The sequence below is a fragment of the Lagopus leucura genome, unplaced genomic scaffold (assembly GCF_019238085.1).
Source record: "Lagopus leucura isolate 7727_CA_CO unplaced genomic scaffold, USGS_WTPT01 Super-Scaffold_100004, whole genome shotgun sequence".
Lineage (NCBI taxonomy): Eukaryota > Metazoa > Chordata > Aves > Galliformes > Phasianidae > Lagopus > Lagopus leucura.
Window position 1 is genome coordinate 20299820 of NW_024962264.1, and position 16590 is coordinate 20316409.

Genomic DNA, 16590 nt, shown 5'->3' on the forward strand with positions numbered 1-16590 from the left:
GACAAGTTCAACAGATACATTGTTTTAATAACTGTGAAAGGAATTAATTTCCAAATTTCACTTGGTATTTAACTTCACGCTGAACAGTAATCTGGCATAATTAGAACTTTCCACCCAGAAAAATAAAAAATAAATCTACACATGGGTTTAGTAACAGCTTTTAAAGAGTTGTCTATTTCAAAAGCATTTAAGGCCATTTTTATTAAAAAAGAATCTTGACAACTTCAAGTCTGCGCTTAATTCCTCCATCTAATATTTGACCACCATACAAAAACAGTAACCTAGCACTGCTACTGATCTTCTGACAGTAATCCAGCCTGCATTCACTTTAAAGACAAAATCACTGTTAGATTATTTCTTAATGATGTTACATTGAATTCTTCAAGAAATTGCAATTTAAATCTTAATTCACATAAAAATCATAAAGTCTCCTAAACAACTGAATATGAATGCCCACACTCTATAAAGAACTATTATTTAGACTTTATACCATTACTTTAGTTTTGCCTAATAATTATATAAATATATATATATATAAGTTTGTATCAGTATGTTCATATGTATACACATACCCTTACATCCATGTAACTAAGAGACGAAGGAAGCAGTGGCAGAGAAAGTTGCTTTCAAATGACAGTAGATGAAACAATCTAACAGCTCTGACAAGTTGTTTTTTTTTTTTTCTTTTTATTCCAATGATAATTACATCAATAAACCTGATTCAGCAATTCTGTTGCTCTCTAATTCATTAATTAAAACAATTTACTGCTACCACTGTGATTTTTTCAAGGACATCAAAACAACATTCCAAATCAAAACAGCAGAGATCATCAGTTTATAGATGTGCAAAGCATGCTTTGCTTTCATGGCTACCTCACAATTAAAACATTTACGACTCAAATGAAAAAGAACTGTTTTCTTTCAGATTTCCTTGTGTAAGCACATCTAGAACACATTTTGTTTAGGGGTTCTAACGGCAATAATTGTAGAGCAAGCTTAAAATGAATTTACCAAAAGTTAACTATTTACAATTTGAAGAACAATTAAGATATTAATATTATAACAAACCGCAGAGCTACTTTCTTATAGCCTTTGTTTTCTAAACCCATTTCCTGTGAGTAATTTTTGGGTCAAATGATAACACGCTTGACTTACAGAAAATAAAACCCGAGGGAAGCTGAACAAGTTCTTCTGTTCATCCTCTCCCACAAAGCAGGACTGATGGGAACTATGCTGACAAGCTGACCAAAACCAATTTGAAAATGTTTTGGAAAGTATTTTAGATGATGAAATATTTGCACGGTCCTCAGCAATCTCTTTCACTAAATTCTCCTTGGAGCTACATTGTCTGAGCTAGCTTCTTTCCACTACTTGCATCATTTGCAATGGACCTTTTCCTAGTGTCTTCAGTGTAAAACTCCTGACCGTTCTCGTAAACCTTTCCCTAGGCTTCTTGTTGGCTGGCATTTGCATCAAAATGCAGTGCCAATGCCAGTCAGAGATGCAGCATTTCTGTCTTGGCACTGCTGAGTGCAGTAGTAGGATTACTTCAGCTGTACCGCATATAAATGACATGCTTTGAGGTCGTGGAAGAAACCCTCACGTGTCACAGAAAACCTTGCCAACAAATATTTACACTTCACTCTAACCTGGCTACGTGGGAGAAATGCAGAAACACTTCCTAGGCATACAGGTCTGGGGACAGGAAAGTCAGTTCAATCCCAGGTTCAATACCAGCTGAGAAGCACCATAGCAGAGGAAGAGCTGTTAGTAACACTTACCCCAGCTGGGCATGCACGAGACCAGGGGACCAGATGGAAGATGTGTGTGGGTACTGACAGAGTCAAGTACACAGATCCTTGGAGATTCATGGCAATGGGAGGAGGTTCCCGATGATTTTTTAGAAGGTAGAAGTCATTTCATCTTCAAGAAATAAAGAGTATGTGAGCAGGTAGAGGCAGTCAGCCTCACTCTCTCCAGGGACAATTACTGAATGAATACTGCTGAAATTATCCTTCCAGGGATCCAGGAGAAGAAAATGCTTGAGAACAGCCAGCATGGATTTACCAAAAGCAGATCATTCCCAAATAACTCGACTGCAGCCTATGATCTGTCTTAGCAGACAACTTAGCAGACAAAGGGAGACAAGTAGATGACATTTTCTCTGGACTTTAGCAAGGTTTTCAGCATTGTCTACTATAGCATCCTGATAGTTAAGCTGGAGAGAGCTGAATTGGCCAGGTGGATTACAAATGCAGTGTAAGGAAAACTGTTTGGATAATCAGGCAGAAAGAATAGCACTCAGTATCTCAAAGACAAACTGTTGGCACTAAATAACTGCCTTCTTCAGGGGCTAACACTGGGGCTGATGCTGTTTTATGTTTGTATTACATTTAACGTGTTGAGAATGAATAGGATGAAACGTGCCTTCAGCAAGTTCGTGGATGGTGCCAAGTTGCAGAGAGTGATCAACATGCTGCAGGGCAAGACTGCCTTTCAGAGGGATCTCAACATGCTGTGAGAGTGGGCAGAAAGCAGCTCATGAATTCCAAAGACAGAGTAACCTCATCTTACAGTACTAGCTGTGAATCTGCTGGAAAGCAGCTTTATAGTAAAGGACCTGGGGTGTCAACCTAAACAAGAAGTTGAGCAAGAGTCAGTAGCGTGCCCTTGACACAATAACAACTAACCCCATGGCAGGCTGCCTTCAGAATACCAGCCAGCACACTCTTGGAAGTGAGTAGTTCCTATTTGTTCAGAACTTGAAGACCACATCTGGAATATAATATCCACTGTGGGGCTTCCCAGTATTCATATGACACTGACAAACTGGCATGATTTCAGCAGAAGCTGAAAAAGGTGACCAGAGTGATGAACCATACAACCCAAGGAGAAGCTGAGAGCACTGTGTTTGTTCAATTTGGGGAAGGTAAAAAGTGGAAATATAACTTCAGTGTTCCATGACCTAGAGCAGCAGTTACAGCTACAGCAAATAAAATTCTGATTAGATATAAAGGTAAAAAAAAAAAATCACAAAGAAGCTGGCAAAGCACAGGAACAATTGCCCAGAAATTATGTAGAAATCTCTCTTGGAAATTTTCAAAACTCAACTGAATAAGGCCTCAAGCAACATCATCTAAATTAATGTTAGTCCAGCTCTGAGCAGATGGTCGGACCATAAATGACCTAAAATATCATTCTAAACTGAATTATTCTATGATTTTTTGAATGACAGTGATCCAGCCACGTGTCTTTCACGTTTTGATAACTGATTATTCTCATGTAAACATAAGTCTTAGCACCTGTATTTACTGAACTATATTTCTTCATATGGAATCATTTTCCCCAGCTTTCATGCTGTACTACTAAGTGATTTTTTTCCAGGTTACAATGTTCGGTTAGTATTATCCAAGCCATTAAGAAAATCTATGCCACTGAATGTGGAGCACTACTTGATTCAGCTTGCCAGCTCATGAAATAGTATTAATTATTCTTCATGCATTTTTTCCAATAATTTCTACATTCATCTTGCAATAGATGACCATGTTCCTCTGTTTAGGAGTATGTCAGGACTGAGACAAGGTCAAAAGCCTTCCTAATGTCAGAGACCTATTATGCTAGAATCTCCTTTACCAAGAAGGGGCTTACACCACCACAGAAGGCAATCAGTATCAAGTGCTCAAGTAGCTGACAAGACTTAGTTCCACATACACATGTTTATTGTTACAAAGCATAAACTTCTAAAGCTCCTTCTTGTATGATGTTACCTGGCTAACTGTTCAGAACAGTTTCTTCTCCTTTCCCTTTCCCTTCATGGAGTTGTCCTTTCTATTTTTTTTTTATTTTTGCCTTCTGGAACCATATCCTCCAGCAATGTCTCAGACGTGAGTCATAAAAAGCCCAGGGGCTATAAGTGCTTTATACATGCAGGACAATTTTTTTTACTTAGGTAACCTCTAATCCTTTATTTAATAGTACAAATATCAACAACATGATCAGTTACTTCCCAAGCAAATGCTGAAACAAAAACAAGAAAGCTTATGAATAATATATTACCAGTCTTCCTGCATTGCTGAGTAATAAATTAACTCTTTGATGTATACAAATATGAATGCCAAGAAAAGGAGTGCATCTTCACTTTATTGCCTATTATATCTTATAATTGAATCATGGAACTATAGAATGGTTTGAGTTGGAAGGGACCTTAAAGATCATCCAGTTCCAACCTCATTGTATGGACATCTTCCACTAGACCACGTTGCCCAGGGCCCCATCCAACCTGGCCTTGAACAGTTCCAGGTACGGGGCATCCACAGCTTCCCTGGGCAGCCCGTGCCAATGCCTAACCACCCTCTAAGTAAAGTATTTCTTCCTTGCAACTAATTTAAAATTCCCCTCTTTTTGTTTACAGCCTCTTTTCCTGTTACTACTCCCACTGACAAAGAGTCCCTCTCCATTTTTTCTATAGACCCCCTCAAGAACTGGAAGGCTGCAATGATGTTTTCCCAGAATCTTCTCTTTTGCAAGCTGAACAACTCCTACTCTCTCACTCTCTTCGTAGCCTCTTTCATTTGTATCTTTGTAAAATCCTCCTATGGATTCTGACCTTGCCTCCATTTTCTGTGGGTTTTTTTTTTGTTGTTTTTTTTTCTTTTTTCTCCTGAAATTCAGATCTCTTAAGAAATTCTGAGATATGCTAGATGGTCTTCAAACACCTCTTTCAACATTTCTCAACATTAGAACAATTTATCGTCTTGATAACCAAGGCTGAATTCTTTGAAATTCTCCTTTTAGATTTGCTTTCTTTGCAGAACCCGTCTAATTACTGCAAGCCGCCGTTAAGCCTACAGTTCCTGTGCATCAGATTTTGTTGGATGTATGCAGAGTGTCATCATTTGTCCTGATGTCCTATACCATCAAACAATCGTAATATGAGCTTCACTAGGATGGATCTTTGGATCCACTTTTACCTCTGAAATACAGAAGATCCAAAAATGTTATGGGAAAAATTCATCCTAGCCGTTCCCTCTTATGGCTACCACTAGCCAAAAGAATCATCAGTGTAATTCTCGACTTAACTGTTAACACTTGGAAGATTTACTGAAATATGTCCACAGATGTGCAACCATAATATAACAAGCTAAATATTGGCACAGAGGCAGAAAACGTACGACAATACTGCAGAAAACTGGGGATGACTCCTTTTGTATATGCATTTCTGTCCACGTGCATGTAACCAAAGAAAAATGCATATTCTTGTTTAGGTACTAAATATTACTTCAGAGCTGAGTTCCATCAACAATAAAACAGACGGATTTCCTAGCCATGAAATTTCTCAGCAGTGAAGCAGGATTTAAGAGATATTGGCATGCTTAATGAGGGGTAGATAATTGCTAGATGGAATACTGTAGGAAGGAGTGAAGAAGCTGTAAAATGGTGGTATGGCAGTAAGATGAATATTCAATTCATCAGATATGTGGCTGGTTTTGATAAGTAGCTTCAGCGTTTGCCTACTAGGTAGCAAGCAGCTCCTATTCAGTAGAGCTCTTCCAAGACTTGCCTTTGCATAAAGAAGGTTGTTAAACATGTGAAAACGTCTAACTCTTTCCTGAAAGATGTGCATTATTTAAGAATGCAGAGTTCAAGTACATGTTATACATGTATTGCCTTAGTGAGAACAGATTTAAAATGTCTTGACAAGTATCTTACCAATGTATTTCTTGGTTTTCACAGATCTGAAATTCACCATTCTGGAAGGACAAGAGAGTATTAGATTCACAAGAATGTTGTTTTCAGAAATTGGCTGGGGTTGGAGAAAGGAAGCAGGCAGGTGCCCAAGCTACAGATCAGATGGAACTTTTTCTTCACAGAAATCCTCAGCAACGGACATTCTGCTAGCAATATCTGCTTTTCAATAGCTGTGAAAAATGGGTCCAAGTTTCAAATCATTTATCTAACCAATTCAGAACGACTGCCTGAGGCCACAATCTCATACTCTACTCTCCATTTCTTTTTTTTTTTTTTCTTTCCATTTTATCACTTCCTAATATCCTCCAATTTTTTTTTTATTTTTTTTGATTTAAACAAATTTCCAACAGTGCGAAACTTTCACTAAACAACAAAACAAACCTTCACATACCAGTGCCAGTGCAAGCGTACACCTAGTTACTCTTTGTGGATGTGAGTATGGTCAACTACGTGGCACACACTGATCTGCAGGGTCTAACTCTCAGAAACACGGTCAATATTGCTTTGAAAGGGATAGAAAGCAGTAAGGACCTGCTTAAGACTGAAATGACTAAAATCTTTTCAAAAGTTACAACTATTGTCATAGCCTGAGCTTCACGACTGCACAAATACAAAAATGCAACGTATTAAAAAAAAAAAAAAAAAAAAAAAAAAAAAAAAAACCACCAACAACAAAAAACTTAACTAAATGAAAGCACAATTTTCTAAAGAGCTGCACTTCAGGAATAACTAGCTCTATTAACCTTTGTGTTTTGACTAACATCTTCTGGATGACACAAAGTCAGAGACAGCAGTTTAATGGATTTAAAAATAATTCAAATAACTATGCAAATTCCAAGATACCTTAAAAATATAATGACCTTTAAAACAAAATGGTTATCTGAAACTTAACTGTAATTTCTTGCTCATAGTCTGCTGCATGTAAAAGATGGGCTGCTTGAATTTCAATGCCACAGCTCCTAGAATAACTAAATACCACACATTTCTTGATGCAGCATTTTGAAAAAGAAAAGCATGCTTGTCATGCTGATCCATTTACTGATCCATTTTTTCACAATATGTTCTTTGTTGTTGTTTGTTTCCTTTTGTCTCAAAGAGAACTGCAATGAAAATGAAGAAAACTGAGAAGCACATGAGTGCTTGGTGTGCTCCAATTGATACATCATGCTGTATGTGACACTGGTAGGCTGCCCAGATTAACAGATGCAGGACCTCCTTCGGAGAGGCTGACATGACAAATCTCCCTGAACGCGAAGCCAAGAGTCATATACGGAACTTGAACAAGCTCAAAGAAAAATATTTCTTTTCAGAATGATTTACACTAAGCAATAATCTGAACCTCTGTGGTGAGAATCTATGTTTGGAAACCAGTTCTGATGTTTTCTATACAAAATCTGCTGGCATTCACTAGGATATTAACTTATTAACTATACAACAACCATTTACAACTCTATTCCTTTTTTTTTTTTTTTTTTTTTCCCCCAAGAAAATTTTAATTCTGCCATTATCACACAAAAGCTCAGACAGCTTTGGTAGGATCTTAGAAACACACTTGAGACCTCCAGGAATAAAAGTTAGTATTTTCAACAGATTGTTTCCTCTCATTCATTGTAATTATGCAGCAGAACCTAGAGTTTTGCCCTTCTGAGGGAGGTGCAATCTACAACTATTTCCCAAAAGCAAACATACCCAACAAACTGAAAGGAAGGAAAAGAAATTGTATTTTGATGCCAAGCTTCTGTTCTTACCTAACTGATGAGAAAGGAAACCATAATTACAATCAGCAAATAGTTAATCCTAACTTCATAAACCCACAGGACAAGTCACAGTTATCATCATGAATGGTACCATTAACTCCAATCAGAATGGCTTATGGCAATAGACTATTTAAAGCAGAGAGCTGCTTTCTTGGACAAGAGCAGCATCACTCAAGACCTGAGACCTTTCAGGCAAGGAAAGCAAGATCTGACGTTGTGCTTTGCTTATTATAACCTGTTGCTCCTTACCTACTTTAGAGGTAAATATACCGCACATAAATGTGTTTATCTGTAAAACAATTCAATTGAAATTCAATCAGGAATCTTTCAAACACAGCAGAGAAGACTGGCTGAAATGGTAGTTTTGGATTCAAAGCTTTATCGTATCTGTCAGATTTTAACCACATGCTAGTGCAGCTATTAACTTCAGGCCATAAATTAAGAAAACTCGCACCTGCAGTTCGGTCCTTATATTAGAGCACCTCTGCCTGCCAGGACGGTATTGCTTCCCTGCCTTTAAATTATATTTTTTATTCTACTGTGAGCATTTAACATACTGATTTCAACTATGTTTGTAAAATTGTTCCTGAGCCAAAACTTCCAGGTTCAGTAGAAACAAAATCCAGAGAAAAATACCAGAGAAGATTAAGCTTTTCACCACTTCCATAACATCTGCAGTGAAACGGGGACCCGTGACACAGTCTGAGTTATACATGTTTCATAGCCCTAGGGGACTTTCAAGCCATCAAAATTTCATTAGCCTCACAGCACTCCTAGTACCTCCTTAAGCTGGACTGCTGGCCTTCCTATCAATAAATAAATCAACTGTAATCCTTTTTAGTGACTAAACTCTCCTTTGAAGTTGTATCAAACATCAGACACTTTGCATGATTTTAACCACTGCAGAGTAGTGCTTTTTCTAACACGTACAGATTTCTCTCACACAAAATATAAAACAAAACTCTCGTTTTCCACTAAGAGGGGTTCTTGTAACAACATTTTTGCCCTTTTATTTTTTTAATAAGAATTATTAATTTAAGGTTTATTAATGAAGTATACCTAAGCTGAAGCAGTGACCCTCTTGGGTAAGGTATAGATACAGCTCTCTTAAGGATACTGTGTGTATATACACATGCATAAAAAATCATTAAGATAGGGTGTTATGAAAGACTCGAGGCAGTGATTTTCAGCCCAGATTTCAAAAGAAAAAAATCAGAGGACTGCTCAACAACTTTTTTTCTAGATTGCTTTGCAGCCAAAGTACCAGGAGTAATTCAAAAGAATCTCCACTGCCAAAAGGAGTTAAGCATGTACTCCTATCCTCCCCCTTCAAAGCCTGCTTCCTGCCCATAATAAACTTTCTAAGCTTGAGACAAAGCTGTTTTGAACATGGACAGCTGCCTCCTCAGGTAGCACGCAGCGTTAATTCCAACACAAAAAGCAAAACCCCCTTTGAGGCGGATGTCATGCACAGGTGTCTTCAGCTAGAACCAGCCACCAAGGCAGGGAAAGGCAATGGCAACAACAGCTATGGCTCTGCATTCTCAAACTGAAGGTGAAACAATAAATAAGTAGGACAAAACATTATTGCTTGCAGTTTAAAATAAAAGTGGTGTCTTGCTTTCTAAGTATCACAACACTCATGCTGCCATTTACCACAATGTTTTAAAGCTAATGCCAGAGGGTTGAAATAAAATTGCTCCAGTTTTGGTACAGCTGAGCAGCCACATTTAATAAATTAATAAAATGAAGTTTAGACATCTAGGCAATAGCCTTTGTTCTAATTTTCATTTTTACTCATTTTTCTTTATTCATCTTAGAATCTGTCATATAGGAAGTCATGAAGTTAATAGAAAAAGCATATTCTAGTGAAGCTGAAAATCTTCTGCAAACAAAAAGAAGTTAAAGATAAAATGTTTTCTAAGATTTGTGCACTTAGCATTTAACATCACATCAGGTTCTGTTCATAACCTCGAGTTGAAGTAAAAGATTTCGCAAAGCTTTAAAAGTGAATCAAGTCAATTGCATTAACCTCCTTTCATTTAAAAAGCTAAGCCTTAATATACAATGGTCATACCCCACATCCTGCAAAGCTGCTGTTTAGATTTATTTGCAGATTTTAATTGCACAATAATCTAGTCTCCTAGGCACAAAGGTCACACGTCCATCTTCACCACAATTCCAATTGCTCTCATAAGCTAGTAAGTTTAAAGCACGATCAAATTTGTTTTCCAATCACATGAGTCCTGTTCATAAGCCATTCTTTGTGTTCATTCATCCGTTCTAAGATTCTGCAACTTCTCTGAGATGTCTTAAAAGAGGAGTTTACAATGAAACCTTTGATTGCAAGCTGGCCTCAGGGATCAACTTTATCACCACTTACTTTGCTGCTTCCCAAAGGGTAACAGGTGAAATGGCCCAAGATAAAACAGAGCTAATCTTTTTTTGTGATGAAACTCTTCCAAAATTACAGCCAAAACATCAAGCCCAAAGCTTTTATTAGTTAGGACTGATAGTGAATATTGACTTTTCTGGGAAGGAGAGGAAAAAAAAAGTAGATAAATAATTCAAGGCCATTCCTTGAACTTTTAATGACTTGAAATGATTGAGTGCCAACCATGACAGCAAATAAAACATTGATTTATATACGTGCAAATGTGTAAGAACTTACCATTTTCACTGTCGGACTTGTTCTCGTGTTCGGTATCAGTCAGAGTGAGGGCTGAGTTGGAACGACTCGACAGACAGGAGCTGCGCCCTGACTTGACCCCCCTGCCCCAAAGTCTCATGGCATGCTCTGGAGACATCACTCCTTCATTTTCAGTATCAGCATCTGACCCTGCACTGATAGAGTAACCTCTGTGGGGGAGCCCCATTTCCGCACAAAATGCCAGTCCTCGACGAGTTGCTGGTTCACAAACTCCTAACTGCCTTAGGGTAAAATTCTGTCCTGATTAGGGGAAAAAAAGATAACAGAAGGTGAGAATTTTAAAAAAATAAATAATAAATTAAGAAGTTAGAAGTAAAAACTCTTTGTGTCTTATTTTCTCAGGCATCACATAAGCTGTTTTGTCAAAATTCTGTAGGTACTACAATCAAGTGATTCCCTCTGTCTCCAGCTCTCTGCAGTGCCCCTTTCCCTTCTGAGAACCTTAGTACTACTTTGGCAACTGCTTCAACACATCAAAAGTGTCCTCATGTAGGAAAGAAACGTAACAGAACCTGCAAATGGAGAGAAGCTAATTTGGCACATGGAAGGATCAGAAGTAAATGGCAAGCTTTTCTTTCCTTTTTTTTTTTCTTCTTACTTTTTTGAAGTGTGAAGCAGTAGAAGGTATTTGTCAGAATTACCTTTGTTGTCCTGACTAAAGAGGCCTACACAACAGGATATTTCCTGTACAGACTTCACCTAGTGTGGCACTGGAAAAATTAAATGGCAACACAACCCCCATGGAGCTCTCTGCTCTCCTTTAATGCACAAATGTAAACAAACAGGAATGCTGCCTCCCATTACCTGCAGCTCTGTGGTAAGATGGCATTTTCTGTCACTGAATTCAGGCTTTTACTGCTGAAGCAGAGCCTGCACATTTTAAGCAGACTTTCAAGCCTCTGTTTTGGGGCAGAGCAAGAGACATAAGCGAATCCCAAATGATTGTATTAATAAATTAGGTGCGATAAACTCATGACACTGCAGTAACTTAGAAGTGTCTAAGTTATGTGACACTCAAAAATGACTGCCTTTTTAACGGCTGTGTCTTCATCCTGCTTTTATGTCTGTAGATTTAAGACACTGTATGATATATAGACACTTTGCAAAGCTCATTTGCATGCCAGCACCCATAATGCTTTTCCATTCTGGCTCACAGTTTTCTGATAGCTCTGGGAACAAATCAGAATACATGCTCAATTTTTGTATCTGATAGGCATCCTAAGTGCTCCAAAATTAGTCATTTATAAATACATGAGAATATGTGTTTGTAACACTGTTAAAGCTTATAATACAGCAAAACCAGACTCCCCTCAAATAAAAACTAATAGAAAAAATATAAAAGTGTAATTAATTCCTGAAATATTAAGAGTTTAAGCACGTCAATAGGCAAGACATTAAGTGATCCAATTAATTACTTTATTGCTGTGGTCACACGAAGTGGTCACTAAGTGTCACTGACTCTGCAGTCAGAACCATAAATGAATTCTGTAAGCAAGTTTCAAAAATAATGAAAATCAGTTACTACCATTAGGTACAAAGCTAACTAAAGTTATTTGCTGCTGTAAATAAGGATTTGAGAAGAAAAGCCACTGGGGAGGTGCATATCTAAGCAAATACAAAGGGAGAAGATACATCTATGACTAGGGCCAGACTGTACAAAGAGTACATGCAATATGCCATATGTGGACTGGCTGTACCTTGCCATTTAAAAACAGTCAGGCGACATGAACGCTCAGGTTTTGTGAGAGATGAAACTAAGAAGGGAAGTGAACAGGCCAAACAAACTGCCCAGCTGTAGCAGCAGGCAGAGCAGAACAAAAGGAGGGGCCTACAACATATCTTTTTTTGTCAGTGTTCTGGCAAATTTAAGGTAGGGATGACAGCGTGGCCTCTGGTGTTATGTGTGGGATACATCATTACAGGAATCTGTTATTCCAGCATCTCTGCAGATGAACCATAGACAGGAGAAGCCAGCATGCAGGTGTGTGAGCACTCACTGTTGCAGATGCAGCCCTGGGTTTGTCCTAGAAACAATGTTAAAGGAAGCAAAATAGAAAGAGGTGGCCCCCACTGACAAGAAGACTGCTTAAGTCAGTAACCAAGCAGCTGCTGACCTCCAGGCTACGAGGTTGCGTGATACAACTATGGACCTCGTAACTCCCAGGCTGAGCTGGGGGCTACAGCAGGATTGTGCTGTAGCCAGCTCCAAGGGCAATGGAGGTCAGCCACAGCAGCGCCCAGCTCTGCAGAGCATTGCCCTGCACACCCAGCATCAGCCACCCAGGCAGACACTGTGTTTTGAAGAGACTACTGAGCCCTTTTACTTTTATTTCCTATTTTAATGACTATTTTTATGCTCTTAAGCAGACTAATATTTATTTCTAAGAGAAACACCTTCAGGCGCTCCACATGAAAACCCACAGTGACTTTCTCAGGCTCAGTTCCAGGTACAATGGACCACCTATCCACTGCTTATGAGTTTTATTTTTTACAACAGCCTGCTTTCACCTCCTTTCTGCTTTTTCACCCCTCTTTGGAATGACATGAGAACCAAAACTGAATGTTACAGGGCCAAAGCAAAGCTCCAGTGCAATTCTGGATGCAGAAAAGGGGTTGTTTACTACTCTCTCATCACATTCAATACTTTAAAGGTCTTTCACTACACTGAAGTTGTACAGCATTCCCCAGAAATGCTGTAACAGCTTTAGAAACATCAGGCTCAATCATCTCCTGAATTAAAGCTTTCCTAAAAGCTTCACTAAGAGGATTGCACACTATATAAGTTGCCTACACAAATGAAAAACAAACAAAGTTGTCATGGAAAAAATATGTATTTATGTAGGAATTTATGTCCCAAAGGAAATCATACATATGTAATGCAAAGATTTTACATCCTCTTAAGATTCCCTGAAATTTTCAGGATCCAGGAGATGCTGAACGAGGCTGGGGCACAGAATTAATGGGCCGCAGACTGGAACAGGGGCTTTTACCTGCTAGGGAACAATGCTACCAAAAAAACTGAAAAGAAATTTGTAGGGGCTCAGTGGAAAAAGAGTATGAAGACAGGATGTTCTCCCTCCTGTGTTCTTAACATTTCTAATTAACCTTTCCAGGAAGACTTCAACGTGAGGGATTTAATCATCAGTTTCTTATACTATACACACATTTGTAAATTCTCCCACTGACAATAGGTGCCTCAGCATTTCATAATGACTTAAAAGCAACTTGGAGAATTTGAACTAATTTCAGAAAAGAAAATGTAGAAGAAAGAGTAAATAGATACGAATAAAGCTTTGAGGGCTTTTTTCCTTTTTTTTTTTTTTTTTTTTTTCTTCCTTTACAATTAAAATGAAGTGTAAAATGGAAAAAAAATAAATTAGACATGATGTTTCAATGAAACTTGTTTTGGAGACAACACAACTTGAAGATACCTTTCAGCTTGTACAGCAATCACTGTTAACAACATGGTATCTGCCAGCTGCAAACTCACCTGAATGATTGGTGCATCTCTAATCATGTTAAATTCATATCAGGCCATAATTTTAACACACATATACATGAATTTCTCTGCCAGATTGTATTTTTGTTGTATTTGTATTTGTGTAGAACAACAATTTTTAAAGCAAATAGTGATGGATGTATGACGCATGCTTTTTAGGTGTAGACAAAGCACATAGGCGTATATAAGCTAGAGCTCACTTGTAATAAACGCCATTTTGCTGTTCACCATATTGGTGTGCATGTCCAGTGATTTGGCCCTGGCCCTATCGTGGCTGGTATCATAGATCCTTAACACCGCCTAGTGCATACATAAGTGCAACTTATGCAAAAGTTACACGTTCTTTTAATAAGTCGGGATTTCACAGCTGAAATTAAATAGCAATCTGCTCTACTTGCTCTACTGCAATATTGGTTTCAATGGCCTAAATTGGAGATGTTATTTAAAGGTGCCTACAGTAATTGAAGCTTCAAGTTGGACACGTTATCGTGGAAAAGGGTTTTGGGAGAGGACTACTGAACGAAACACAAAAAGGCTCTGTGGCTTCTCAGCTGTCAATCTTTGCTTTAAACTGGATCTGTACTAAAGCAGAAATATCCCCCTAAAATGACAAACCACAAAAATGGAAAAACAAACTAACAGATGAACCAGCAAAAAAAATAACCAGCAGAGAATTTGCATCTTCAGACATCACCACTGACCTTCGTAATCCATTAACTACTGCAAAGTCTCTGAGCCAGGTTCAGCAACTACAGATAATTTTGGGAACAAGGGAAAGAAACACTCCTAAACTAAAAAGCCTGCTAGAAAACATCAGTGAGGTTAGTAATAAAATACACACAGGCACACTCCTCTTTCAAGTCAGATAAACTGTAGTGTGAGCACCTTTGCTGCCTTCAGTTTTGCCATCACAGAGTAGAGATAAAACCAGAATGGTAGAAATTTCAAATCCAACCATGTGCATGCTCAACCTTGTGCTGTATTTGGGTCTGCTCTTTCTTAATGTTCCAATAAAGTTTCATTCCTTTTCTGTTGTATCTATGTCCTACATTACTTGCCAGTCCCTGCTCCAGTCTTAAGACTTGGCAGCATTTTTCCTTTGTATCTTGCCTTCTGTCTGCCCACAACACCTCCATGCAGTTCAGAAATCACTCTCAAATGCATTTTGCCTGTAATCGCTCTGTGGTAATGCATTACAGGAAAATACTAAATTTAGAAAAACAAACTGTGGAACAACTAAGGCAAGAGAGATGAAAAACAAGATGTGATCACAGTCCTCAGGAGAACCAATCCTCTCATTTCTATTCTTCTCTCTCTATTTTTTTTTTTTAAACTAAAAGACGACTAACATAATTTATTCAGAAAGAAAACCTGGAAAGAGCTTCTCTTTTTTTTTTTTTTTTTATTTTTTCTCTGCAGACTAGAGCATGCAGGTCCAGTGCTTATCACTGAAATAGCATATGAACAGAAATGATGTTAAAATCGTTGCTGCAAGGACCACATAGTTTTCTGCTATTTTGATACTGGGAATTACTTTTGTATCCTTTTGCTTAGCTAATACATGCAATGGGCACATGTCTTTTATTTGCAGCTCCTTGCCTGGAGCTGACCCACAGAACTTCTGATTACTCTCTGCAGAGCAAGAACCAGAACGCGATTACACCATGCCTTTGAAATGCTACATCACTTCTGTAAAACCAGGAGACCCATTCTACTGATTGCACAGTAGCCTTCCTAACTCACGTACATGACAACCATGAAAGAATAGCTCTGGTAACTGCAAGCTGGCTGGGCTGGTCTCTTTACCAATACCTGAAAAAATAAAGCATTCAATCATGTGTGAGTAAAAGATGGTGAAAGGAGTTTCTTTGTATGGAATGATAAACAGCAGAATCATCCCTCCTGTTCTCAGGTGACAAGATAGTCACTCTGGAGCACTGAGAGGATGCCATTTTCGTAGAAGCTCAAAGCAGAGCTGCACTGCTTTGACAAGAATCCCAAGTGATCCCAAAAGATGTGAAACATTATCTACCTCTAAATGTCAATTCTGATTGGTTTCTCAAGGAAAAAAAATGTGTTATTTGTTGTAAATAAAATATGTTTATTTTCTTCTCCATTTACTGGTGGCAAAGACAGCACGTCAGGCTTTCTAAGGCAGTGCTTTCCAAGGAAAGATATTGAGAGGAAGGGCATAAAATTGGAAGCAGATGGATAAGAGAACAAATTTGCTAGAAATGAAAGGATGAAGATTTTAGAAAAGGAACTGGCAAAAGATAGAGGCCCTGCATGCTTTATAAACTTCTGATAAGAATTGTACAAATGCTGCCTTTAGAATTCAGAGTATTAGGCAGGTAGAATACAATTACAGAAAAGAGAGAACGAGTAATAGATGTGATACCATCCATTCTGCTGCACAAACTACACGGTACATTCACTAAACTGAAAGTTCCAAAGCTATACTTGCTGAATTCTGTGTGTCAGGATCCAAGCAACCAAAGTGAAGACTGACAAGTAACACACTTAGCCTGCGTTAATAAATATTTTCTTTCTGATCTTTTTTTTAATTACTTCGTCTTGATTTTCTTTTCTGGTTTTGTGAAAGTTATCTATGAAACTTAGACCACTCTAATCCACTATCTCGTGGTTTTACCCTGTCAGTAAATTCTGCATTTTTCTCATCACTCATCACAACCTCCTTCCTCGTCACTTCCTAACCTGTTTCTTGACCTTTCTGCTCCACTCTCCTTTCTACCCTTACCACCTTTTCTTGCCCTTATCTGAGTTCGAGTGGAACTGTAAGACTCATTTGAAAGAAAGCTGCTTCTGAATACGTTCAGTAAACTACACAAAACCAAACAGCATGAAACCATATATTG

At 38.2% G+C, this 16590-nt stretch overlaps 1 protein-coding gene across 3 annotated transcripts in view; it reads right to left on the reverse strand.

Annotated features, from left to right (window-relative positions):
• Positions 1 to 16590, reverse strand: part of TENM3 (teneurin transmembrane protein 3) — a 469784-nt gene that overhangs the window by 281752 nt on the left and 171442 nt on the right. For 2 of the 3 annotated variants that reach the window (XM_042870719.1, XM_042870718.1), the window contains one exon: positions 10177 to 10455. The exons of the other annotated variant lie outside the window; for it this stretch is intronic. In XM_042870719.1, coding sequence (XP_042726653.1) covers positions 10177 to 10455 — 279 coding nt within the window. The remainder of the gene's footprint in view (positions 1 to 10176; positions 10456 to 16590) is intronic. 3 annotated transcript variants of the gene reach the window in all.